The sequence below is a fragment of the Asterias rubens genome, chromosome 8 (genome assembly GCF_902459465.1).
Source record: "Asterias rubens chromosome 8, eAstRub1.3, whole genome shotgun sequence".
Lineage (NCBI taxonomy): Eukaryota > Metazoa > Echinodermata > Asteroidea > Forcipulatida > Asteriidae > Asterias > Asterias rubens.
Window position 1 is genome coordinate 19,650,565 of NC_047069.1, and position 27,781 is coordinate 19,678,345.

The following is a 27,781-nucleotide window of genomic DNA, read 5'->3' on the forward strand; positions in this document are numbered from 1 at the left end:
CCCCCCCCCCAACCAAAAAAAACCCAGTTTATGGCAACAAGTTTCTCATGTAGTATTTCAGACGGAAGAATTTTCTCTGGACAGTTGGTACCAAACTCGTCCCATGAGATTAGAAAAGTTTCTAGATTTAGAATAAATTCTCAATTTTTATGCAGAATAACATTTTTTTAAATAGATATTTCAGGGAAGCACGAAGCCCATTTTATTGAACCATGTGCGACCTTCCTGAAATGAAAGTTTTGGGGGTTTTCTTAATTTTAAAAATATTTTCACCATTTGTAACTCAACTCAACTAACACTGGTATTAATTATGCTCAGTGGTTTCTTTCCCTGCCCTTTACATCTGTGGACCCCGGTTCGAATCCCACCTCAGACCTGGAGCTTTGCATTTGGATCGGATTTACAGTCCCTACCCCTTTTTTTCCAAATTGAACTTTCCCTCCTACATCTAAAACTGAACTTTTCTTCTCAATTCCAACTCATTATTAGCGCTCCCGCTGTTGGACATGTAATGAAATAAACATAACAAAAGTAAGCAAGATGATAATATGAATGTTGTTTCTTGCTTCTTAGACGGTAATACTCTCTGGACTATTCTTGGGCTTCCCGTCGGAGTTGTCTTTTGTAGTTTCGCTGCGGCGGTAAAAGTACTTAGGTGTGCCCATGTGATAATGTTGATCCTGTTTGTAGTAATGGCCGCCGTAGTTGGAACCAAATCTGAAAAAAAAAACAGACCAATCCATTTACTCGTAAAGGTTTGTCACGTACATGAAATATCTCTGGAAAAAAACATCTGGTGGTGTAACAGCTCAAAGGTTTTGATCGATATGCTCCGATTGTCCTTTGGAGAAAGTTAAATTGTGTTGTGTGATTTGCATTATATGAAGTCCACATAAATGAGATTAATCTCCTCGAAGTGCTTACTCAAATAAAAACAGTTTTTGAAAGCTTTTGCCCATTTTGATTCTGGTCTCATAAAATAAATTTCAGTCAGTCCAACTTGGAGCTACAAGCCCTGTCATTCCCACTCCCCAAATTTGAACCTTTGCCATTCTAGCTGGCTGAACAGTCAAAGACAATCTGCTTTTTCTTCCCACCTGTCTTTTTCTTAGCATCAGAGGATTTCTACTTACGCATCTGGGAGCCATGCAGACTCATCTACTTCATGTTTATCTATCGTCACGGCGTCGTTATCCTTGTACTTCTTAGTTTCAGGAATGGTGAACTTAGCAATCTGTACCTCGGTATCGCTAAGGTCTCCTTTGGAAATCCGACCATAGGATTCCCTGCAATCAAAATGCAATAAATATCACAACTCCTGTAAGTTCATTAGACTAAATCATGCATTTTTTTTCACAATAGCTCCTTTAAGCTCACTAAATTAATATTGCAATAATTACAATAGTTCCTTTAAGTTCACCAAACTAAATATTGCAATCAGTATCACAATAGCTCCTTTAAGTTCACTTAACTGTACAATAATTATCCCAATTGCTCCAATGATGTGTATCATATGTGTATGGGCCAAAAACACAACCAACAGCCGATATCACAAAACGAATCATTAATCCTATCTCGAGTTAGGATAAGTAACTCGACCTAACTTAGGACGGGTTCAATGCATCCCAACGTCTATGGATACGGAACTTAACTTGCCCTTAGTTCTAAGGTCAATCCTAAATCAGGAAGAGTTTGGTGAAATCGACGGCTGGTCAGCAACAGTGACTTCTGTGATCCATGCACTAGCTAAATACAGAATACTTGGTTGAACTTAGCAGCAGCACTCTGTACTGTTGCCTTTGGAAATTACCAAATTAAAATAGCGGTAGTCAAATTGAGATCATACCTTATTAACCCCTTGTAGAAAATGTACTCACACCACCTGTTTTCATCAGTAGGGTCAATGTCCTGAAAAATAATCCAGATAACTTATTCGACAACACAGAAAGACAGAAAACCATACAAATAACATATACAGTTAAGTGAATCCAGTGCATAACTTCATCTGCTTAACAGTAACCAAATGTTTCTGCTTACTTCAGCAGAAAAATTTGCTTCAGCACTAGTTTGTTACACAGGCAAGTACGAAAATATGGCGGCCAGCTTGCACAATTGCCAAGAAGTTATATTGTCACGGCAGTCGCTTGCTTACAGAAGCATGCCTTTTCCTGCGCTTACGGTTTTATAGCATTATGAAATAGAAATTACACAGTAAGCACAAAATCTTGTGCTCTAAATTTGCTTAAAGGAAATGAAGCAATGAGAAGGATATCTACTAAACAAGGTAGACACACTGGGATAAATAAGGTTTAAGTATGGAAGTTTAATTTGTTTAAGAAAGACATATTTTAACATAAACTCACCTTGAGTTTACCAAATCGTGTGAATCTTTTGTAGTCTCTGCTTTGGGGTTCAGAGGTCATGTATCCCATAAACACTGTGGGATTTGGGCTGTAATTGAAACAAAGAAAATCAATTCAAATAAATATTTTGTATTATTATTTGGTTTATTTACAATTTACAATTTGTACCAGCAAACAATAATTGCATGTAATAATAGAGCAAAAAATAATCAACAGTGTCACATTTTGACCCTATCAAAGTCTTTCTCTAAAACCACTTTGAGAAAGCCTCTGCTAGGGAAGAAATATGAGGACCAGACCTTGTGCTTAATCTTTTTGTTAGGTATCCCACAGGACCAGTACACTGTGCATTTTACTTTTCCCAGGAAGAGTTTTAGTAGCCTAGTTTAAAAAAAAAAATGCATTGTCATAATTTTGTCTTTCTGATGTATTAACACTAGCAACAACAATCAGTTTAAAGGACAAATGAAGTTACATTTATAAATTCAAAAATAATTTAGCACTTTTTAAACATTTGATATTCACATCTGAAAGGAGAGAAATCCAAGCATTTTAAGCACATAGGTTGGCAAGTTTTCAGTAGCCCACAGGGCAAGTTGGGAAGTGATGTTTTTCTAGCCCGTAGCAGTTTTTACAAGACAATGTATGCTGGGCTAAGGTTAATGGTGAACTTAGAGGCCTTTAACTACTGCTGCATTTATACCATAGGCCAGTTTTGTTGGTGAGAATTGCTTTTTATTTTTAAATACAAATTTTGAAATAAGTCTCATGAACAAACAATACCTTCGTCTCGTGATGTTGGAAAGAACTTCCGCCTGCAACTTTCTGTCTTCATTATCTCTGCAAAAAATTAATGAAATTATAGTTTTAGACGACATGTTTTGATCCCTGGAAGTAGTTAAAGACACTGGACACTATTGGTAATTTTCAAATACCAGTCTTCCCACATGGTATATCTCAACATATGCATAAAATAACAAGCCTGTGAAAATTTGAACTCAATTGGTCGTTGAAGTTGTGAGATAAAAGAGAAAAAAAACAAAAACCTTATTACAGGAAGTTGTATGCTTTCAGATGCTTGATTTCGAGACCTCTAAATCTAATTTCGAGGTCTCAAAATCAATTCGTTGAAAATTGCTTCTTTCTCAAAAACTACATTACTTCAGAGGGAGCCAATTCTCACATTGTTTTATACTATCAACAGCTCTCCATTTCTTGTAACCACTTAAGTTTTTATGCTAACAATTATTTTGAGTAATTACCAATAGTGTCCACTGCCTTCAATGGTGTTGTGGATCAAGTCGTACTTTACAGAATGCTAAGAGTTGTGGGTTCGAACCCCTTACAAGGCTCTGGTGAATGTTTTTCATGCAGTCCTCATTAAGCACCGAGTATAGAGTGGATGATATTGAATGGTCAACCAGTAGGAGGGTTGACTGTGTACTGTGTAGATGGATTCACAACATAATATCTCACTCATGCTGTCATAGTTTATCATTCAAAACCACAGTGGGCAGTATTGAATGGTCAGACAGTAGAAGGGTTTTAATGTAAATCAATAGTTTTCAATCCCTTTGGAGACAGTCTACATTTCTGAACAGGCATTAAGTTTTTGTTAAATAGCCACTCTGGGTTTAACTTGCCCCCAGGAAGCTTTAGTAGCCCTGATTTTAAACATGTATTGTCATAATTGTATCTTTCTGATGCATTAATGGTAGCAATCACAACCAGTATAAAAGGCAAAAGAAATTGCACTCATACACTCAAAAATAAATTAACACATTACACAAAAATGTATTATTCACATCTGAATGGAAGAAATGTGAGCATTTTAAACAAGTAGGTTGCACAGTTTTGAGTAGCCCACGGGGCAAGTTAAGAAATGGTGTTTTACTAGCCCGAAGCAGTTTTCACTAGACAATGTATTCCGGGCTAGTGTTAAAATTGATTCTTACTTGTAGTTGCCCATGTGAGATGTGACAAAATCCACCAAAGTACCGGAGATGTTGACGGTAATCTGGATCCCTGGCGCTAGCTCTCCTTCAGGAGACGGGAGGAGGTAGTGCTCGGAAGAGATGATGGGGTACTTGGACAAGAAGAGACTCCTGGAAGATAAGGGGGATGCGAGGATTCAGTATCAATAATAGATGATGCAAGAATTTAGGATGAGGCGAGGGGGATGTAAGAGGAAAAAGTGAGAGGAGAGAAGATGATAGGATACTAAGATAAGAAGAGACTCCTGAAAGATAAGATGGACTCGGGATCGATAATTCATGATACAAGAGAGGAGTTGAGGATGAGGTGGGGGAGAGCATGTAGGAGGAGAAATGGAGACGATTGAAGATGATGGGGTTCTTGGATAAGAAGAGACTCCCGGAAGATAAAGGTGGGGACAAGGATTCAGTATCAATAGTAATAGGTGATGCAAGAGTTGAGGCAGGGGGAGGGTGGGGAGGAGGAGAAATGGAGAAGAGAGGAGATGATGGGGTACTTTGATGAGAAGAGACTCCTGAAAGATAAAGGTGGAGGAGAGGATCCAGTGTCAATAATAATAGATGATGCAAGAGTTGAGAATGAGGCGGGGAGGGAGGGTAGGAGGAGACATGGAGATGAGTGGGGTACTTGGATAAGAAGATAATCCTAAGACAGAAGGAGAGGAAAACCTTTTTTTGCTCAAGTCGGACTCACCCCCACGTATGGTCTTTTGTAGCTGGCCCAAAGTCATCATACATGCCTAGTCTCTCCCCAAGCCACATACTGATGTCATTCAATCCAAGGTATGGTTTGGATGCATCAACTTCAAGTAAAGCTATAACATCAGCACCTGTCGATGATACAGAAAACGGCTGATGAGGGCTACTGCTCATCGTCTAAGAGTACAGTGTCATAAACCGGGCACTATTTGGTACTTCAATCATGCCTTGTGTGAGCAGCTTTCTGAGCAACATACTCAAACTGTTGACGACCCGCATGGAGGCAAACAATCGTGTGTTCCACTAGGTACATTATTGAACCCTTGAGTTCCACAAGGATTTACAATAGACCCTTCCAATGAAATATGTAAATTGCACATAGCGCGTGCGCACTAACGTTTTGGTTGGCAAAATGAGGGAAAATCGGGCTGTTTTGTACACGGCTAATGGGGGCGTGACGCACATGTGATTGCTCGTCATCTTAGTGCACAACTCTATGGTGTTTGCCAACCAACAGGGTATGTACGCATGCGTGAATGTAATTAGCATATTTCACGGGAAGGGTCCATTGGCCCAGTTTCAGGCAGATTATCAATCTTGGCTGACAGTCGAGGTTTCGCAATTCACAGTGAATGCAAACTCATATATTTTCTATAAACAAATCCAGGTGCTTCTTATGAGAACATTTGTTCCCTTTTCTTAGTCAATTCAAGGTTTCATTGTAACATTGATACTCTCAAAGGAAAATGATTACTCCAGAAGCTGACAGGTTCTGCAAAGCATGAACAAGATTTTTGAAAATTGGCGTGAAGAAGCTGTCAAGAGGAGTCCGTACTCCTTAATCTGCCTCTCACTGTATCAGTCTCTAAAGAATGAAATCTTAGTCCAGCCTTTTGTCCTTACCTGAATCTTCCATCATTTTGGAAGCCCGTTCGAAGCTCGGCCAACCCTGGTTGTCATAGAGGAAATGTGCCGTCCACACCATACCGGTAAACTGTCTTGGGTGTTCTCTGACCGTTTGTCTGTATTTCTCCGGATGGAATCGAGTCAAGAAACCTCCACAGCCCATCAAGAGAAGAAGAATAAGATCTGGTACGAAAGGAAAGGAAGATTGTTAGCTTCTGTAATGTATTAGGAGTTGTTGTACGAGTATTATAAAGCCGAAAAGACAAATTTGTAAACATTGTCATTGCAGCCAATGGATGTAGCCATAGCCAAAGTCGCTCGCGGTGTCATGGCCGAGTGGTTGAGAGCATCAAATTCAAGTTCTCGTGGCTGAGTCATTAGGGTTTGGGTTCAAATCCTGGTAATGATACGTGTGTCACTGAGCTAGACACTAAAATATATGCTTCTCATCACCCATGGGTAACTGGGTACCTGTGAGGGCAGAGATGGTTCTTGTGATTGATTTAGCTTAGTGCGCTACATAAATGGCAGCATAGGCTATGGACTTCCGAGGGAGCTGAAATGCTACACAATAGTCCAGTGACCAGGGGTAATAATGTTGAAGCCCCATAAGCATCACTGATAACTGACCTGAGCGCTATACAAGAATTATTATAATTATAATTATCACTAAGCTTGGGCAATATCGATTTATTTTATTCACGATATATCGCCGATAATATATCGCGATATTCGATATAATCGCGATTAATTAGATTTGACATCATCAGTCTTCAAACTCCAAGTGAAAGTTGTAGAAGAGACAGTCATAACATAAGAGAGGTGTTCTAATGACCTATTCTTCTGGTTTTACTCCAAACCTATAAGGGTGCAAGATGTCACAGCTAGGAAATACATCGTGATATTGCGATATTTTATCGATATCGCAATATAGCGCGATAAATCGATATATCAATTAATACCAATTCGATCCGATATCAAAATCGTTTCCAAATTAATATCGCGATATTCGATAATATCGTGATATCGCCCAAGCTTAATTATCACTTCGGATGCCGCTTTGGGTGGGGGAGGTGTATGTAAATGGGTCTCAAACATCCCTGAACAAAAATAAAAACGGAAAGTGACAATAACTTACATATCTTAGCATCGGCGAATATCTGGTATGTCCCTGTTCCGTCTAAGTTGGGAAAGGCAGTATGCTTACTGGACGGCTCTTCGTGGTCTTTAGACTTCCCAAAGAGTAAAGCTCTCAAAATGTTGAACATGACAAAGGCGGCTAGGAGGAGAGTCATTTCTCTACGATAATAAAACAGTCAACATCAAGAGTTACTTAAAATGAGGGTAGAAGTGGCGTGTTGTGACAGAGTGGTTAAGAGCATTGGACTTAAGCGCTGGTGTTTTTGATCAACAGTGTGTGGGATTGCGTACCAGTCTTGACACTTGTGTCCTTCAGCGAGTCACTTCACCATTATTGCTTTGTCCTTCGAATGCGATGTAAAGCCGTACATCCTATATTTTGGTTTTGAAGAGTTCCAAGACCCTGTACACTTGTTGTTAAGAGAAGGGGTTTGCCTCTGTTTTTTTCTGGTTGCGCAACAGCACAACTGTTACCTTGTGATGTCTTATTCCTGTTAATAACTGAGGTTTTCATAAGACATATGTTCTTACAATGGGAACACTAGGAACATTTGTTTCGGACTGAAAACCCAATCCACAGACTTACCAGGTAAAATTCTATTGTTTACGTAGTTCTGAGCAGGCTCACATTTCCAAGAACAATGGATTTAACTGGTCAGTCTGCTGCCACCTAGAGTCCCTAAAAGTCTTCCAATCGAACTCACCTGGTGATCGCTCCACCGGGGACAAAATTAAACGCAGTCGTCCAAACACTGAATAGCATCTCAACGAGGTAGATTGCCATAGCGAAAGTCAGCGTCTTCGCCGGTGGGCAACTGGTCAGTCGGTCAATCATCTCAGGCCAGACGGACATGGTGTACATGGACAGGAGGAGACCACAGAAGAAGCCCAGGTAGGCCCCCAGGTAGTACAAACCGAGGAAGCAGTGGACGCCGATGAACCAGGACCAGAGGAAGTTGGTCGGGAGGCCCTTCTTGGAGGACAGTAGGAGACCCGTAATGAGTTCCACAAAGACAGCGGCGCTGAGAGTGTGGAAAATAACAAAACAAGAATGAAGCTATGTTTTTACTGCCAATTATGATTAACTACAAGGAATGTTTCACTTGGTCCTAGTGCCTGTGATGAGCTCCACAAGGGCAGCGATGCTGAGAGCGGGGAAGAAACAAAACAAGAATGAAGCTAGGTTTATAGACCTCTTGCTTAAGGCTTCACACTTAGTGTTAAAGTGCTAACTACAACCTTCCTTGAATTATCTATCAAACTAACTATAAATAAATAATATTTTATTAACCATTAATTTAAGAAAACTCTTGCAGCAATTTTAAGGATTCTTTTTTTAAAGGCACTGAACACTTTTGGTAATTACTCAAAATAATTATTAGCATAATAATTGGTAACGTGTGATGGCAAACTGTTTAAATGGGCTCCCTCTGAAGTAACATAGTTTTTGAGAAAGAGTTAATTTCTTACTCAAATATTTGAATCAGATAAAAAACTGCATGCCTGAAGCCTTGTAAGTAATCTGAAAGCACACAGATTCGGGAAACAAGAGTGTTTGCTGTTATTTTTTCCTTGCAACTTGATAATTGATTTCAAATTGTCACAGGTTTGTTATTTTATGCATGTTGGGAAACACCAAGTGACAATACTGGTCTTTGACAACTACCAATCAGGTCCAGTGCCTTTAAAAATAGTGGGAAAGAAAAGAAACAAAACAACTGCAATATTTACCTTCCAGGAAATGGATGAGGGCCAGGGTAGGGTGATCCTTTGATGGTCCATCGACAAAGCACAGACACCTCACCAAACAGCCATTGAGTAAGGAATAGGAGACTCCCAAAACCCATTGCTGTACGCCTCCAGGAGGCAGCCAGCTCGGGGTCATGGCCAGCTTGAGGCTCCGGGTATTCCACTGGAAAGAAATATAGTGTGGAAGATCATTTGATTACACATCCAGTAGCACAATAACACAATGAATAGGAAATGAGAAGAAATGGTTAGTCTTAGATGTGGGAGGAAACCCCAATGGGGAGAACCCCATGCAATCAGGTAGGAACTGAAAACCCAATCCACAGGCAAGGCTCCGGTCTGAGGTGGGATTCAAACTAGGGTCCACAGAGGTCGAAGGCAGGGAGAGAAACCACTGAGCAAACCTGATCTGAAACGGCATGCTACAAGAGAAGCTGCAATTTGTTTAAATTTGATTTAATTTCAATGAAACTTGGAACTAAAATGTGCCTGCATTTTGATGTTGTGAATGCATCTACACAGTACAGTCAACCCTCCTACTGTCTGACCATTCAATATCATCCACTGTGGTTTTGGATTGAAACTATGCCAACCTGCAATATGATATCAAGTGATGAATGCATCTACCCAGTACACAGTCAACCCTCCTACTGTCTGACCATTCATCATCATCCACTGTGGTTTTGGATTGAAACTATGCCAACCTGCAATATGATATCAAGTGATGAATGCATCTACCCAGTACACAGTCAACCCTCCTACTGTCTGACCATTCATCATCATCCACTGTGGTTTTGGATTGAAACTATGCCAACCTGCAATATGATATCAAGTGATGAATGCATCTACGCAGTACACAGTCAACCCTCCCACTGTCTGACTGTTCAATATTGACCACTGGTGTTGACTGATTGATAAACCCTTAGGGTAAGGTGATAATATGTCATCCAGATTGAAAAAAAGGAGAGGGGTGACAAATACACAAAAGGTCGATATAAAACATGGGTGTTAGAAAAAACAACAACAATTATCTGACAACAAAATGAAGCATGTAAAACTAAAAACCTTACCTGCCGTAAATCTATCCAGAGTGGCGAGGACTCCTAGAGCAATGATGACAGAGTTACTAGTGGGATCGCTCCATGTTGGATTAATGGACACGTACCAAATCCTGGATGTTAGTAATGCTATGAAACCAACCATCAAACCCCAGAAAGAGGCAGACCTACAGTGGAGAAGAAACGAAAGCAAATAGGTTGAACTGAACTTGATTGACACCTGAAACTTTTAAATTGATGCGTTAATCGCTTTGGGTGATCATTAAAGACACTGGACACTATTGTCTTCTCACTTGTATCTTAACATATATGCATTAAATAACAAACCTGTGAAAATTTGAGCTCAATTGGTCTTTGAAGTTGCGAGATAAAAAACAAACTTGGCACACAAAGTTGTGTGCTTTCAGATGCTTGATTTCGAGACAGCAAAATCAAATTCTGAGGTCTCGAAATCAACATCGTGAAAAATTGCTTCTTTCTCGAAAACTACATCACTTCAGAGGGAGCCGTTTCTCAAAATGTTTTATACTATCAACCTCTCCCCATTACTCGTTACCAAGTAAAGTTTTATGCTAATAATTATTTTGAGTTTTTACCAATAGTGTCAACTGCCTTTAAGAGAAATACTTTGTTAGGTTTTACCTGGTAATCAGAATCATGAAATTGGGCCCAGGACAGGCTTGAATTTAGGGTAAAAATCCACAAGACTGCAGGGCTTGAAGAAAACTCCTATACAAGACCAGAACCTTAATGACTGACAAAACCTTTCTACAAAGTGTAACATGAAAACTGGTCTAAAAAAGAGAAAAATTATTTCATTTGTCTTGTGTGTAAAAATACATATTTATTCAAATGAAAAACACAAGACCACTGAGTTTACTGGCCAGGATTATGAGTTTACTGGCAAGGGGCTAAAGATTTTGGTCTTGGGCCTGCGGTCCAGTGTAAAATTTATGCCCTAAATTGGGTCAATACTTACCGTTGGTGAAGAGATTTATTCCACAATGTCCCACACAGGAGCAACATTGCAGCCCCATTTCCCATCGTCAGGATGTGCAATCTCTGCAGCGTGGTTGACGCCTGAAACGAGCCAACACTGGCCACGCATAGCGCCCTCAAGATAAACATCCCGCGTTTAGATTGGACGGCGTTGTGAATCCTACTGCTGAAACAGAGTAGAGGCAGGAACCAGACCGCTGCATAGGCTTCATAACCAGTAACTTGTAGCTGGTTGAGGGGGTAGAACCAAATCATTGGGGCGAAGCCATGGAACAGCGACCAAAAAACGTATCCTGGAAAAGTAGTAAATATAATCCAGAGAAAATCACAACAACACGAACGAGATAAAATAATTTTATACTATAACCAAGTAACCAGGGGTTGATTTCACAAAGAGTTATTATAGTGAATGGATAACAGTTACGCAATAAATCATTAGGGCGTGTGCGCTGGCAAAAAAAACACCCTTGTTGCACAATTTTGTGTGCTTTCAGAAGCACGAGAAAAGCTTCACCTGAGTGAAGGATTCTTATTTGAATGAGAAATTACCTCTTTTAAAAAAAAACATTGTTACTTCAGAGGGAGCTGTTTTTTTTATACAATGTTTTATAATAACAAAAGCTCTCAATTGCTCATTACCAAGTTAAGTTTTTATGCTAACAATTATTTATTTTTTAATAATCACCAATAGTGTCCAGTGCTGGACACTATTGGTAATTGTCAAAGACCAGCAGTATTCTCACTTGGTGCATCCCGACATACACATACATGTATGCATAAAATAACCAACCTATGAAAATTTCTGCTCAATTGGTCATCAAAGTTGTAAGAGAATAATTAAAGAAAAAAAACACCCTTGTTGCACAATTTTGTGTGCATTCAGATGCATTTAATAAAAGGCTTCAGCTGAAGTCTGTATATTATTTGAGTGAGAAATTACCTCTTTCTCCACAACTACAGTACTTGAGAGGGAGTTGTTTCTCACATTGTTTTTACTAACAACAGCTCTCCATTGCCCCATTACCAAGTAAGTTTTTATGCTAATTATTATTTTCAGTAATTACCAATAGTGTCCACTGTCTTTAAACCTATTGTGTTAAGATGAAATTGCCAGGAAAGAATGTTCACTATCTTGATTGGATTTTTACAAGTGTCATCAAGATGACATAACAGCCTTGGCAGGTCTTTTATGCATCAGCAATAAACTAATAAAGCCAATGTACCATGACTCATTCTGTCCTTTACAAACAGGTGCCTGAGGAATGCATTATTGAATTACACTTTACTCCTAGCAATAATTGCAGGCAAGGTCTCTCTCATTAAATTTAAATTGAGGTGTGGTTTATTTTGTTTTTTCTTTATTCCAGATACAACACAATGATATTTGTTTTTTTGCTGAATACAATTAGCTTTTTGGTCATTTCAAATGCTTTGATCCTTTCAACTCTACAGTCTTGACTTCCTGCGAGTGCGAATGTATGCGATATAAATTTTGACATCACTCACAACCTTGCTCACAGGGCCCAATTTCATAGCGCTGCTTAACGGTAAGCAAATTTTCACGCTTACTGTAGCAGAAACATTTGCTATGGTGCAAGTGTATTTTACAGGGTAGCAGAAAAATTAGGTGGCCAAATTGCGCGTTTACCATGGATTTGCATTGTGACGTCATTTAGTTTTTCGTGCGGTAAGCACCGGAAGGTTAGCAAGCCTTTTCATGAGCTCACATAACAGTTATTTTAGCAGCGCTATGATATGGAAATCGCACAGTAAGCACAAAATCGGCCGCTAAGCAGCCCTATGAAATTCAGCCAAGGGCTGTTTAAGTGTTTAGTGTTTCGCAGTGAATGTTTCAACTTTCACAGGAGTTAGCACACCACAACGTATGCGTATTATTCGCTGCAAGTTCGTAACGTCAAAATTCGTATCGCATATGATTATGAACTGGGCGAATTTTTTTTTTCTGTAAACCAAAATTGCCACTGTCGTATGACGTAGTGCTTTTTAACGGGAATTTTATTTTTTATAAATTGATTTAAATAAAAGGATTCCTTTTTTAAAAAAAGTATCTGGAATTTTTTTGAGGATGGCAGTTCTCAACTACAAAACAAAAAATTGCTATTATTTTGGGCAACTACAACTTTTTTTTTTAGCAAACAGCGCCCTCACTTTACTCACTGGCAACAACAAAAAACACTGACCGCAAGCGCAACTCACTGACTCACCCAAAATCGATTCCGAGAACACTTCTCTCAGAAAGCTTCGTGGGAAGACACGCATCCTTCGCGTCTCGACAGTTTCAGGGTTAGAGGGGAGTTCCTCTTTCTCATCATCACTGTCAAGGTATTCTTGCTCCATTTCTTCCGAAGGTGTTTCTTTCTCAATTTCTTTCGCACGTTTCGATGCGCTCCTGGTAGTCGCCATTTTAACAGAAAAACGCCCTCTGTCTGTCCGTCCGTCCGGCCGGTGGCATCAATTACATTTTAATTTTGTCCATTAAAAATGCACAGCGCCCTCAATTAATTTTGTATCAAAAGGCAAAAAACAAAATGGCAGCTAACATCAGAGAATTATCGTTACGGTTTCACAAAATTGTTCAGGTAAGCCAGGCCATAATAAGTCTATGTCGTGATTTGTCTTGTTCAGTTGTTTTTGATTGCCCTGTTGTCATGATTAAAGTAAGTTTAGGTGCCGCCAACCAGCTCATGTTACGACGAATATGTATGAATGTTTATCCAATCCAACAAACGGAAAAGTTTCCGTATGGCGCCACCACTTTTTCACTCGATATGAAATAATATAGTATCTAATTTACCTCAATGAGATATCCCTTTTTGTAAAAATGAGTGAAAAAGTGGTGGCGCCATACGGAAAGTTATCCCAACAAACAAGCAAGTTTAAGTTATTCACGCCGGTTCGGTGTTTGGACGTGTAAGGATGGGCGGGGCGCGGAGGGGGGAGGCGTGGGTAAGTTTGGATTTTCAGGCTAGTTTAGTTGTAATTGTAGCCCATAGTTTGGCAAAGAGTTTGCCAAGCTGAGTTAATGTTTGAAAGGTTTAACCTCATGTTTTTAAAGTAATTTTTCTATAGCTAGTCTGTCTCAACTCAAGACTCACTCAAGCAAGTCAAGTCAAAACACAATTTTTTGGTTTGTTGATTATTTATGAATAAATGTTGGGCACGATCGCTCAATCTGCGTCGATCGCGTTGCGCTGATGAAAGATCTATTGGTCGCGCAGCAATCGTTTGATCATGCAACAATCGCTCGATCGCGCAACAATCGGTCGATTGCACAACGTACATCTTATCTTTGCGCGATGGACCGATCGCACTGCTAGTATTTTTTGCGCGATCAGCCGATCGTGCAGGAAAGGCTTTGTGTGGATCTACCGATCGTGCGAGAATGGGTTTGCGCAATCGACTGATCGTGCAGGAAAAGTTTTGCGCGATCGACCAATCGTGCAGGAAATGCAAATGGGTTTGCGTGATCAAACGATGGTTGAAGTTTAATTGATCATGCTTCAGGAATGGCTTTGCGCTATCGGCCATTGTACAGGAATTGTTGTGCGCAATCCGCCTATCGTGCAGGTTAACCATGCCTGCACAATCGGCCGATCGCGCCTAATAATTCCGGCACAATCTCCTGATTGCGCAAAACCATTCCTGCACAATCGGCCGATTGCGCTAAACCATTCCTGCACAATCGACCGATCGCGCTAAACCATTCCTGCACAATCGGCCGATCGCGCTAAACCACTCCTGCACAATCGACCGATTGCGCCGAGCCATTTCTGCCAGATCGGTTGATCGCGCATGCTTCTTGGCGAATGTTGTGCGATCGACCAATTGTTCTGCGATCGACCGATTGTTCTGCGATCGACCGATTGTTGCCGTTGGTCCGATTGATTTTTCAATAGCGCAGCGCGATCGGTTGATCGCGCAGTTTGACCGATCGTGCCCAACATAAATACAAATAAATATTAAATAAAAAAATTAAATTAGTCTAGCCTGCAGTGCTACATTGTATGCTATAGCTCTATAACTTTATAGAATTTAAATAAACAATTGTTGGTATGAGAGAGGTTGGCTGTTGTCAGCTTGGCTTAAGCATGTTAAAGGGAGTTTGCCGAGTTCCCTTATCATACATGTAATTGCAATAACGTAACCCTCCTAAATTTGCTAAATTTTTACCACTTTCAAAAATCATGACACAAATTCTAGGGACACAAACTTAATCCTCAATGTCTAATGAACAACACTCAAAAACACAATTGAGAAAATATGTTGAAGAAGGACAAAAACTTACCAGATCCCTGAGCGAAACAGTCACAAATTTCCCTGAAATTCCATAACAAACAAATAGCCTGAACCGCCATCTGAATGCAAGGATGTGCCCCTCTAAATAAAAAAATGAAAACATGAACTACTTGACTGTTTTATTACAGTTTCTAAGACCAGGGTCGTGTTTTGGCATCCAAGGAAGCCTAAACCTAACAAGGCAGTGCTCATCTTTGACACCCAGACCACCATCTTCAGAAGGAGCACTTGAGGAAGATGAGGATAGACCCCACATGCTCCATGTAGTATGGAGAACACGCTCTTTAAAGAGGAGACCTTATTGGGAGAGGAAAATCATCCAGCAACTAATGCTACAGAGGGTAAATATTTGTCTGTCCTTACGCCCCTGGTGTTTAATTTCCCTATTATTGGTCCGTTAGCCATGTGGCCTAGTGTTGTAAAATCAGCATATATTAGTGGCTGCAACATTACATTCATGACATTGTTTATGTAGCAGATGAAGTATTTTCAATGCTCATTTCAAATACTCTGGGCTTGACTGAGTAAAACTCGTTTATGCATGTTTTTTTTCAAAAGTACAGGTTTTTAATTAAAATTCATATTTTGGGTACAGTTTTGAGATCCCAGAGGTTGGCATGTTTGCGGTATATCCATTGCTTACCACAGGTTTTTCATACCAATCTTATCCAAGTCCAAAGATATTCGTGTGGAATGACGTACTTGTAGGAGAAGAGGAAACTTAAGAATTTTGGCTGCATGTTAGGTCAAACAACCACATAAAATACTCTGCAAAGTTGAGCATGTCTTTTGCATTGCTCAGTCATATATGGTGACCATTGCAGTGAAATTAAACTCTGAAGACATTTGATGAAAGTAAAGGAATGTGAACACAATCGTGTCAATCTTATCCGAGGAGATCAAACTTTCTGGTGTTAAATTACCCAAGTATCAAGAGTCTTTCTTTTGAAACTGTTTCGATAATGTTTCCTTGGAATGGAATGCCATGATTAAAGGGGTGCAGACATCAGGACACCAATTTTATACTAAAGCTGTTATTTTTCCTCGCCCTCCACCTCTAGGACCCTGGTTCAAATCACGTCGGGATACAACATGTGTGGATTAGGTTTTCTGAGTCCCTCTGACTGCATGGGTTTTCCCTTAGATAATTCTCTGGAGTGTTCCTCCCACAACTCAACCTGAAACTTCCTTGTCTAACTCCTTTGTCTAGTAAAGTGATTTAATAGTTCATTTTCTGGGTCTTTTGCTTCACAACCAGAAAGAAATGAAGTGAAATGAAATGTTTTTGCACTGCAAATCTACATTTCTTTGATGGTGTTCATAAAATGTTGGCAAATGGAGACGGACAAAATAAAATGCCATTCAAAATAACCAATAACAAACCAAAGCTCAATCCATACTTAATTACATATGATTTGATTATTGATGCTTCTACTTCATTCGTTTTAATTAATCAATTTTTCGTTCTCCTTTCAAAATTGACAGAACGACTTTCCTGTTGTCCACAAAAACATAGAAAGTGTCAACATTCTCCTCCGTAAAGTGCGACATCTGATACGCGTCAAACCGCTTAGCCTCAAATACGGTCTGCCAAACGGAGACTACAGTTCCACCCTCCTCAAATGGAATGGAGAGTTCATTGTGAATAGGAAACTTGATAACATTGGACACGAAATACCAGCTGGAAAAGAGACTAGTGAATCAAGCAAAGACAATTTGACTGAGGAGGAGAGTTTAAGATGATGATCTCCTACAATTCAATTTTTTGTTTGTTTTTGTAAATGGTTATGTGGAGGGTCAGGCGAAGCGGAATTCCTTACTATTTCAAGATGTTTTAAATTTGCCACAGGGATGAAAGGATATTATATGTTTCTACCCGTGCTCAAGGGCACAAGTGTCTTGAGCTCGTATCCAGGCCTGATACTTCAATTAGGCCTGATACTTCAAGGAGGCAACAAAGGCTATTGCCTCCATGCCCCCTGGTCTTTGCCTTGGTGCCCCTGAATATGCTCCTGTAGAAGTTTACAATTTCCGCATAGGATGCCCTTTACCAATTGAAAAATGCCTTGGTGCCCTTGCCCTTTCAAAAACAAAGCATACAGGCCTGTGTATCGGACCCACACTCTGCTGCTAACAACACCAGAGCTTCGGTCGGGTGAACTAGACCGCTCACCCATGACACGCCGCAAAACAAATGTCGCCAATCCAAACTACTCTGGAGTCTAGATACATTTTGGTTGAACAACTTTGTTTACCTGTTTTTCGTTTTCCCTGTAAATATCTTCCATTTATAACCAACTAAAGATGAAAGCACATCAATCATAACACTCCTCACTGAACTGATGTCAAGTGACATCAAATGATCATTCAATGCAATCTTTGGTACAAATTATTTGAAAATGAAAAAAATGAAAAAGGAGTGCTTTAAGGAAAAATAATGATTTTTGTGTGACAGAATGTAGAATTGTAGTTTCGATGCCCTTGTTCTACTTGCCAAATGAAGTTCAAATGAGGTTCAAATACCCCCCCCCTGGTTGCCCCACCCTTCTCATGAATGTCTCATCATGACCAATGCTTCAATTAGGCCTGATACTTCATGGAGGCCACGAAGGCGATTGCCTCCATGCCTCCTGGTCTTTGCCTTGGTGCCCCTGAATATGCTCCTGTAGAAGTTTACAATTTCCGCATAGGATGCCCCCCCTGGTTGCCCCACCCTTCTCATGAATGTCTCATCATGACCAATGCTGGTATAAAAATGAAATGATAGCCTTTTTTTACCCGTCCTTATTTTCAATTGCTAAGGGAGCGTCTTAAAAGTCGGGCATGTTTTAGGCATAAAGGAACTTCCCATTGGCGGAACCAGCAATCCATTGGTCCACCAGAAAGATCTTCTGAACTGCGACATTGTGCTGAACATTCCTACTCAAGTGAATAATAAAATTTACACTTTAGCAATGTGAGAGGCATGTTCGCGCACTTTCATACTTGCCCGCTAAAATTAGAACATTTCTATCGTTTTAAGATGCTCCCTAAATAAACCAATGTTTAACCCAAATTCAGGTACTGTAAGAAATTTTTCATTAATAAAGAAACCAGATTAAAGAAACTGTTTGAAAGAAAAAAAGTAGCCAGTGTGAAAAAAAATGTTTTTTTTTGTATTGTGTATCTTTAAATATGGTGTGGAGTTTATTGAGTTTATTGCATGTCTTTATAGACTTGTGGACAAGCCATCAGTTCGCGCGAGAGCAGTGATCTCGCGAGAGCACTATCTCAGGGCGTGGGGCCGGTTTAACGACTTGTCCACAAGTCTAATGTCTTTAGGGAGAATTGCCTACAAGCTTTGCTTCTAAAATGCTTCCCTATGCACTGTTATATGAATTGTTTTTATCTAGTTCTTGACATCTATACTGTAAACTATTCTTTGTACAAATCTATTTTAATAGTGTCTTGTGTTTTTTGGGTGTGTTTTTTTACTGTGGAAAATAAATGAGCCTTGAACCCTGAGTCAAAGGGAAGGTTTGTGTTTGGTAATCACTGTTCAAATGAAAAACTTACTTGGTAAGAAGTTTAAAGCATTTTGAGAACCATTTCACTTCAAAGTAATGTGGTTATTAAATAATATATAACTTTGTATCCCCAAAAATTGGAATCTTACTACAGGATTAAAACAAGGGCCATATTTGGTGAAGCCTTCATTTTTTAAATTTTTTTTAATAAAAGATATGTTTGTATTATGGAGGAAATCAGTAAGATTGTTATGAAATTGCTAAATGTTTTGTTAAAAGTAACATCAAAAGTCTATCAAACCCTAGCCCTGGTGGTCTTACACTTACGTATTGTACTACAGAGGAAGAGTCCTATATAGGGCTAATCAAACCCATACTTTATGTAGGTCAGCCATTGTACTCAAAGAATCAGCCTACCTTTTTTTTTCTTTTTTCTTTTTTTTTTTTGGGGGGGGGTGTCAAAAATCGAACATACAAAAATTGGCTCTTTGCAAAGGAAAATTTGTAAAAAGTAAAGGGAAACATAAAACCCAATGTTGGCCCATATCAAATTGGCCATGATTATCAGTGTGTAACGTAAACACCGGTCTGCCAACCCAAATTAGAATGAACCCAGTGAATTCAATGTCGGGTGTCACATAACATGTGATAACACCTTAGATAACATGTACAGGTATTGATATTCAAATACAATTAGCTGTGTGGATAAAAAAACATGCACACATGTCAAACTCAATTTAAGAAATGATTGTTACTGCAAGTTATTTTTGTTTACGGTTTATAATTTCCTGGGAGAGCTCTGATGTTTGGTAGAATCTTTTTTGGAATCTATGTCATATGTATGTTAGAAAATGTGTTTTATAAGTTTGTATTTCTTTTTTCACATGCTGCCCCTCGTCTATGGAACAAACTGCCTGCACTAGTAAAATCATCCGTTTCTTTGACCCAATTGAAAAAACAACTGAAAACACATCTCTTCACACAGGCATTTGATTCAATGGTTTAATTATTGTGATTTTTGTTACCTTTTAGGATGTTTTTTTCTTAAATATTGCATTTGTATTATTGTATTCTATACCACATGTTCTAGATTTCTCTCAACTTAGGTTTACATTTTAATTTGTGTTGATGTTATTGTATATTAATTAATGCTATTGTTTGTATTTTAGCGCCATGAGCACTTCTGTGGATTTGTGCGCTTTATAAGTTTTCATTATTATTATTATTATTATTAAGTCCGTATGGACTGTTAAAGGGGTAACCCTGTTTCAGTCCTAGGAGTAGGTGGTAACAGCTAGCCTCTGGAACAAAATAATTGTAGCCCACACCTTGAATTGGCCTTCAGGCCTTGTGTGTCAGGCGACTTGCATAACAAAATATTTAAAAAATAGGGAAGCGTTGTCAAATCTCATGAAATAATGGAAACACAGCAGAGAAAGTGTTCATCCGAAAGTGACATTTATCTAGTGACATTAGAAACATTTACTCTTTTAATAGTCAAAGTCAAATTAAGAAATTTATGTCTCTGCAAGCTATCAACATCCATGTTTTGTGTGTAATTTTTTGTGGAGAGCTCTGATATTGCGTTGAATCTTGTTCTGTTTGTAATAGTGCCCTCCAGGGTTAGAAATGTGTTTTATAAGTTTGTGTTATTCTATCTCTGGTGAATGGGAAGCTTGTCAAATCTCATTAAATAATGAAAATAAAAAGGACACAACAGAAGCCTTGATACAATAATTTTTGTTTATGAAACCAAATAATATATCATAACTTAATCACTGAAGCTCACAAGCCTGGAGAAGCCTGTATTATAAAACAATTGGGTGCTTGTTACATGTGTGAACCTGAAACACAGGGGTTACCCAACACATTTATTTTTCTTCCTTACTGTACATCTTTATTTGAGCATGATTTGAAGAATACCCAGTTCACTAACATGCTCCCACCTCTAATAATCTCCCACTATCTGAAAACTTCATTATATCATGAGCTCAAGAAGTCCAGTTCGAGGTCTTATGGAACGACTCAGTATTAATTCTTTATGAATGAGTAAATGACCTCTGTGGTAAATTGGACCCACAAAATAATAATGTGTTACACAAAACTAAACGGTTGCACCACCACGCAACCCTGCTGGCTGGACAACTGACCAGCCATGGCCCGTCCCGGCCTTGCACACTGGTTATGTATACAAAATATTTTACATAACGCAGAAACAAAAGGGTAGTTATTTTTTACAGTGTGTCTGTGTGGTGTGAGGGTCGAGTCGTGTACTTCTGTAGGAAGTATTGACGCTTCATTTGTGTATAAGTAAAAGAGGTATCAGCAGAGAACGGATGCAATAGTTCCTGCACCTTAATATCGATATCAGTGTATGTTCGATACTTGCACAGTCGTCATAGTATCGATACTCAAGTATCCCGTAAAAAAGGGAGAGACCTCCTGTGCGATTCTCAAAGATTCAAATACTATTATTCTTCTCGTAGTATCGATTACTAAGTGCTGAACAGTCTTACATAAGGTCAAAGTTGAAATCTTAGGTAATAACTGGAACTGGCATTGTATGTAACAACGTACGTAAACTCACACACTACACACACACACACGACGTACACACCACACGGCCGTGCGTTGGGTGTCGTCAACATTACAAATCATTTATTTAGTAAAGTTTCAGTTTAATCATAGAGCAAGGAACAGAAATGCTGCCTCTCCCGAGAAGTAAACAGTTCTGGATCATGTTAACGCAACAGCGGACCGTAATTTGCAACGTTTTTACGGCAGCCATGCAAATCTGTAAGTATTGCAAACAAATGCAAGTTTGTCTTTGTCGACTTTGTTGTTGTGTTGAAATGAAGCACCATCTGATCATTGATAGAAGAAGTTGATAAAAATAAAACACTGTCAAAAAGTGACAGAGTCGGACCGCCGGCCACCAATATCACTAAACACTATGGTTAATATCACTAAGCAGACTCTGGAGTGTGGTGGTTGTCTGCTTGGTAGGATGGTGGTTATTTTCGCTAAATGTGGTGCTGTGTATTATTATATATAAACATTCGCTGCATGCCCTGAATTTGTGACAAGGATGGGGGTTTTCAAGACTTGGTTGGAGGAAGAAGGATAATGAGAACCAGTAACTAGGGCGCTGTACTCCTTTTTTTTTTATTTTCATCGGTAAATTTTTCGAAATGTTGTCATTATCAATGAATGTTGAAAAAAGGAGTACAGCGCCCAAATGTAATGAATGAATTCAATATGAAATGCGCTATTTTTATAAGAATTTGAAAGGTTTCCGTATGGCGCCACCACTTTTTCATTCGATATGAAATAATACTATCACATTAGTATCCAATTTACCTCAATGAGATATTCCCCTTTTGTAAAAATGAGTGAAAAGGTGGTGGTGCCATACGGAAAGTTATCCTAAGAATTAGCTATAATATTGTTATAATATTATAGTGAAAGAAAAATTTGACTCAAATTAATTTTTTACCCCTCTTTTATTTTTTAGTCTTCCACTGAAATGTTATATTATTTTAGTTATCATTTTATTATTCGTAGTGTAATTTGTCATCTTTATATTTTGTTGTCTCTCTTGACTCACAAAGCCTGTCAGTGTCAACTCAAAATATTAAAACAAAGCATTGTATCAAATTCCAGCCAAATCTTTACAAAAATCGATGGACCTTTTGTTATTGTGTGCATCATGTTAAGTCATAGACGTGCGGTGCTGTGGTGGTGGTGCATTGATGATTGTTATTTTGAATGGGCATTTACATTATTTTAACTTCACACATGTTCTCATGCTTTGGAAATTGTGTTAGTTGTGATAACGTAACCCTCCTCCCGGATGGGAGGACGGGAGGAGGGTTACGTTATTGCAACTAGCTTTGTGTGAAGTGCGGTCATATAGGTTGCAAAGTTCGAAACAAACAATGCATCTTGGCGCAAAGGGCAGATTCAACATGACGTATACCCCATACAAAACTTTAAAATAAATAGAGTTTTCTACAATACGAATGTTGCCATTCCAGACTACTCTAAAGTCTTGACTCTTTATATAAGCACAATTTGGATTTATGTTTTATCTGTTTTGGAACAAATTTGTAAACCTGTTTTTTGTTGTACTAGTATAAATATGCCATCCTTTTATAACTATGAGAGCTCTTCAATTTCAAGCATACACTAATTAATGATGTTATGTCAATTCATTGCAATCTTTGTTCAATAATAATGTGCCATTTAGGGTGTTTCGAGGGTATGTTCTTTTAGAAGGGGTATTGAAGTAAATATGCTGATTGGCATATTTACTTTCAGGTAGTGGGGGGGGAATCATTTAACGCTCTTATAAATGCACAAAGAAAAATAGGTTGCAGCTCAAACAAGTTATTTGCAAAAAAAATTTCATTAAATTTTGTTTTTCTGCCCACAGAATTATCAACTATGGATCTTGCTAAGCAAGCCTTTGGGTGCAATAATTTTGAACTTGCTACGGACATTTTTGACCATCTTTTACAAACACACGGACCAAATATGGATTGGCTTATAGGCAGAGGAGACTCGCTGGCGAGGAGGGGCTCCATGAATGAGGCCCTTGGAGACTATGCTCATGCCTTCCGATTAGGGGAAGTCACGCCAGAACGGCTCAATGAACTTGTAAATGCCCTTGTTGCGTCTGTATCGAAAAAGGGCGGACTAACGTCTTCAATTCAGAGATGCCAAAGCAAGTTAAAAGAACAGCCTTCGGATCTGTTTTCCTGTCCGATATGTGAGTGTTTACTTTATGATCCTACAACTCTTCTGTGTGGCCATAGTCTATGTAAAGACTGCCTTCATATCTCTCTAGAGCCAAGAACTTGTGCTAAGTGTAAAGTGAACCACTCGCAATTAGTCAACTCCAACAAGGTGCCAAGAGTTAATATTGTGCTTGGAGGACTCCTTGAAAAATACTTTCCCGAGGAGACGACAGCAAGACGGAGGCGGATAGAAGGGAACAAACTTTATGCACAAGGAAAACCGGAAGATGCAATAATGAAATACACGGAGGCAATCAAATTAGGTGAGTTCATAATTTTTTTTTTATATTTTAAAAGCATGAGGTGCTCTTAATGTCATGCTTAAAATGCAGAAAAAAGTAAAAATTCTCTATTGATGTGGTTTGCTCATTGGAGATCTCAGCATTTAGTAATAAACCACAAGGGAAATTGACTGGATAAATTTTATATTATTTTGGGTTGAACAAAGAAATAGTGACTAGAATAGGATTTGAATCAGAGCTCCTGAATAATGTGCCAGCGTTCCACCAACTGAACTTTCTTTATGTATGCCTAATACTGTACTAGCTAGATACTGATAGCTCAGTTGACACGTTAATCCAAAGGTCGTAGATTCAAATATAGTTAATTTTCCTGTACTCATCACAAAACTTGATACTTCTCTAGTCCAGTTTTTCAGCAGATCCACAGTAAAAATACAAAGTACTGTCACTGTAAAGTTTCCCGCTCAAATTTTGCCAAACACTGTTTTTAAATAAAAATGAGAATGTATTCAAACGATATCAAAAAATTAACAGAGAAATCAACAAATGAAAAAACATAAAACACAATTAACAATAATGATATAAAATGAAGAAACAAAAAAAGAACTTAAAACAAAGTTCACTATCATATTTATTTAATTTCTTTGACAGATACCTAAAGATAAAAAGTACAAAAAAGCACATGAATTTGGTAAAAACATTTTATAATACAGCATAGAACAATAACAAATACAGGAAGGAAAAAGAATTAAACAGCTAGAGCTCGAATAATTGCCTAAAAGAAATGCAGTTCCTGTCAAAAGGCTCACCTCTCCAGCTGGGCCTAAAGAGCACAACACTAAATTGAGTTACAAAAAATGTAAAAATATATAAATGTTCAAACAGCAATAAAGAAACAAAGACGCAACAAAAATAGACATACATAGGGGCCTTACAAGGGTACAAAAAAGGAAGTCATAGAAAATAAGGAAACCATTTTCGTGACTCTGGAGCATTGATGTTTACCTGCAGAAGAAATGTTACTCCACAACCAGTTGCCTTATTTGGGCTTTGAATTGAATGAACACATACAACCTCAACATGAGCAGGATGGTTTCCTCTAAGGTTTTACTGATAATTGGTTTGTAATGTGCTCCATTGTTGGAAACCAAGTGTGGCAGCCAGGGGAACATTTTTAGGCCATCACAATCACATGTTTTAGTGTTCTTTCTTCAATATTTTCCAAAGAATAGAGCTATGGTTCAATTCAACTGTACACTGCAAATGGACTGCGAGTACTTTGACCTAATTAAAATTAATTCTGGTTTATATAACACCAGGGGATTAGGCCCACACCTTCCAGTGAACATTGGCCTCCAGTGAACATTGCTCATGGTCCCCCAGTACTTTGACCTAGTTTTAAGTTATGTAACTTTGTGCTTACCAGTATATGTGTCACATTCAACCTTGGATATTCTTTGGGGCTAGATACACTCTATGGGACCATAGAGTAACATTGTGGTAGCCCCCCCTCCCCTGTTGTTTTTCATTGGGTGTTTGGATCCCAGGAATCCCTTTTCCTGTAGAGAACATTGTGGGGGGGGGGATTGGTACCCTTGGCCCTTTTGGCATAAATCCAAGATACATATAAAGGATTTGCTGTTAACTTTTTTTCAGTGAGTAGCTACCAGGACCAGTTAAGCTTGTCATACCAAACCCTTCCTCGATATATTTTATATTTTATAACACCCCTTACAAAATATTCTGCCTTTTCATTGGTTTAGAGCGCGTCACATGATGTTTCTTAGTTTTACTAGACGGCGGCCGTGTGATCGTTTGCCGTGTGAAAGTAGAGTTTGACTTGTCCTCAGATTGGGCCAGTTAAAGGAAGACTTTGTATTGTAAATGCCTGCAGTGAACATTCAAATGAACCAGAGAACTTTGTTCTATTTTACACGGAACTTAGTTAATTATGCTCGGCAGTTGAAAATTGATGGCATACAATTGATGATGCATATTTTGTTATTATGGCTGATATTATGTTAACTTTATTCTGTTGTTTTTTTGTCAGTCTGGTTAATGTGGCCACATTCATAGAAGTCTTTACTAATGTTATTGACTAAATTGCGTTACTGTGTTTTGAAACCTGAATGGGATCATGCTACAATGAATTTAGGTGTAGCCTACTGGATACAACTCTTAGATTTCCAGTCCATTGCTTCTAGGTTCCCTTACAAAACAAATGTTACATAACATGAAATTCTCAGCAACAATGCTTTTGTGTTATGGCATCCCAACTGATAACCATGTTGTGAGTTCAGTGTAAATGGTTTTGTAACATGTGCACATTATTCAACCAGAAACTTGCGCTGGTTGCATAAGGAAGGCTGTTTAGCGCTGTGGTCATCATGCAATTTGCGTTACACAGTGCAAGTTGCACAGCGTACAGTATGTCCCTATGTAACAGGCTGATGATACAGGTTTTGTAACCATTGAGGTTTCTATTTCTAGTATACTCTAGAGTGCAGTGAGATGGTTCGTTGTGATTTGCACTGTAAAAACTAGTTTTTATTATTAGGATCAGGTCATGAGTGGAAAGAGTTTGCAATGTGTAATTTTGTAGTCATCCTTATTTTTTATTCTTCTATTTCCACTTCAAAAGATGCATTGTTTATATTATAATAGTATTGAATTGTTTTTGCAAAGTAGTTATACTTAGTTTAATTTACTACACTTATTTGTTTATTTATAATTTTAAGGGTGCCAAACTGCCAAGCAATAAACCAAATATAGTAAAACAAACTGACTTAGCACTCAAGATCCAAACTGATTTTTTCGAATCTGTTGAAACACTAAGGACTACACTAAACATGTACGTAACAAACTAACAACGAAGATAAGGTTTTCCAGGATAAAAATAATAATCAGAGTTCAACATTTCAGAGACGTACAGAAAGATATATTTTTACAGGTACATGTACTTATATTTTTACCAGCTAACTGCTGCTGGTAGTTTTTTGTATTATTATTTTACCAATAAAAATTAATCAAAATTGACCTGTTTATTTGATCAGTACTGCAAGTTGCCTGTTTATATTTGATCAGGAATCTTAGTGACCTGGCCCAGTTGTGTAGTACACTGTACACTGTCCAGAATCTTCAGAAATTATACTGCATGAAAACGCCTTGGAAGGCTTTTTAAACACACAGTTTGTCATGCATGCTCGTGCAGGCTACCTAGATTTTGAAATGGGCTTTTCGTGTTAGATTTCCGAGGTTTATGGCGTCAAGTCTGGTTTTGAAGTATTTTAAATTTGTCGTCTCTTTCATATCAGTTGGCATCAGTTGGTCCAGCTAGCAGTGTCCTTGCCCTTCGATGCTCCATGCTCATACACTAGTACACTAAAGCCGCAATAGGCGTCATCAGCACACTGATGCCGCCGCTTTGTGCGCTGTAAAACATATTGGTACTAATTACTATTTTTTTTAAATATTAAATTAAATATATTTATGATCTAGGTTAAGAAGCGCGCCATCATAAAAAGACGAGAAATAAACAAATAAGGGAACAAAGAGATTCATTATTTTGTTAGTGTTTTTATTAAAGTTTGTTTTGGAATTCAATAAGTACTTAGTTGAATAACCTAGAATCATCAACAGATGTTTTTAAAAGTAGAATCCGACTGTCAACAATATGATAATTTATTATTAGCTTGGCAACCATTTTTTGTACAAGTTCTAGTAGAAATAAATAAATAAATAAATAAAGACACAATCTCATCCGGAAAAAAAAATACAAAAGTATAGCCTAGAAATACCAAAACACAGTTTTATTTTATATTTTAAATAAATTGTTTTGAAAGGACATACATTTAAACAGATATAACACAAAGGGGATGCATGGACAAGGCTGAAATAAAGTATGGAAACAAAGACACATTTGTTATGAAATAAATATCATTGAAAAGATGGTTCAATATCTTTATTTGCACATCCTTGGTTTTTGCTTTACTTCGTGGACTAACAAGTG

The 27,781-nt window shown here is 38.4% G+C and overlaps 3 protein-coding genes across 4 annotated transcripts in view; 2 read left to right on the forward strand and 1 right to left on the reverse strand.

Moving 5' to 3' along the window:
• LOC117293888 (PGAP2-interacting protein-like) lies at window positions 1-13,340 on the reverse strand. The gene is made up of 14 exons (XM_033776364.1): window positions 13,134-13,340; window positions 10,889-11,201; window positions 9,922-10,076; window positions 8,834-9,014; window positions 7,807-8,124; window positions 7,101-7,261; window positions 5,960-6,145; window positions 5,052-5,187; window positions 4,319-4,468; window positions 3,147-3,203; window positions 2,364-2,451; window positions 1,847-1,908; window positions 1,134-1,286; window positions 1-717 (listed from the first exon to the last, which is right to left on the reverse strand). The coding sequence occupies exons 1-14, from the start codon at window positions 13,330-13,332 to the stop codon at window positions 570-572; spliced, it is 2,307 nt and encodes a 768-aa protein (XP_033632255.1). The 5' UTR covers window positions 13,333-13,340; the 3' UTR covers window positions 1-569.
• LOC117293887 (LON peptidase N-terminal domain and RING finger protein 3-like) overlaps window positions 13,176-27,781 on the forward strand; it is a 24,030-nt gene continuing 9,424 nt past the window's right edge. The window contains exons 1-2 of one of the 2 annotated variants that reach the window (XM_033776362.1): window positions 13,176-13,251; window positions 23,167-23,793. In XM_033776362.1, coding sequence (XP_033632253.1) covers window positions 23,178-23,793 — 616 coding nt within the window. In that variant the 5' untranslated portion in view covers window positions 13,176-13,251; window positions 23,167-23,177. Of the gene's footprint in view, window positions 13,252-21,345; window positions 21,528-23,166; window positions 23,794-27,781 lie in introns of those variants that run through there. The other variant, XM_033776361.1, reaches the window with a different exon arrangement.
• Window positions 13,438-17,179, forward strand: LOC117293889 (39S ribosomal protein L30, mitochondrial-like). Its single transcript, XM_033776365.1, has 3 exons — window positions 13,438-13,508; window positions 15,354-15,566; window positions 16,711-17,179. Exons 1-3 carry the CDS (start codon window positions 13,458-13,460, stop codon window positions 16,966-16,968), a joined length of 522 nt encoding a protein of 173 aa, XP_033632256.1. The 5' UTR covers window positions 13,438-13,457; the 3' UTR covers window positions 16,969-17,179.

Bases quoted from the DNA above. Each gene is read 5' to 3' on its own strand.
- LOC117293888 (XM_033776364.1), bottom strand. From the start codon at position 13,332: ATGGCGACTACCAGGAGCGCATCGAAACGTGCGAAAGAAATTGAGAAA. The intron at 11,202-13,133 runs GTGAGTCAGTGA...CTACTTTTCCAG, and splicing joins GTTCTCGGAATCGATTTTGG to GATACGTTTTTTGGTCGCTG. The intron at 718-1,133 runs GTAAGTAGAAAT...TTTTTTTTTCAG, and splicing joins TCTGCATGGCTCCCAGATGC to ATTTGGTTCCAACTACGGCG.
- LOC117293889 (XM_033776365.1), top strand. From the start codon at position 13,458: ATGGCAGCTAACATCAGAGAATTATCGTTACGGTTTCACAAAATTGTT. The intron at 13,509-15,353 runs GTAAGCCAGGCC...GTTTTATTACAG, and splicing joins GGTTTCACAAAATTGTTCAG to TTTCTAAGACCAGGGTCGTG. The intron at 15,567-16,710 runs GTAAATATTTGT...CAAAATTGACAG, and splicing joins AGCAACTAATGCTACAGAGG to AACGACTTTCCTGTTGTCCA.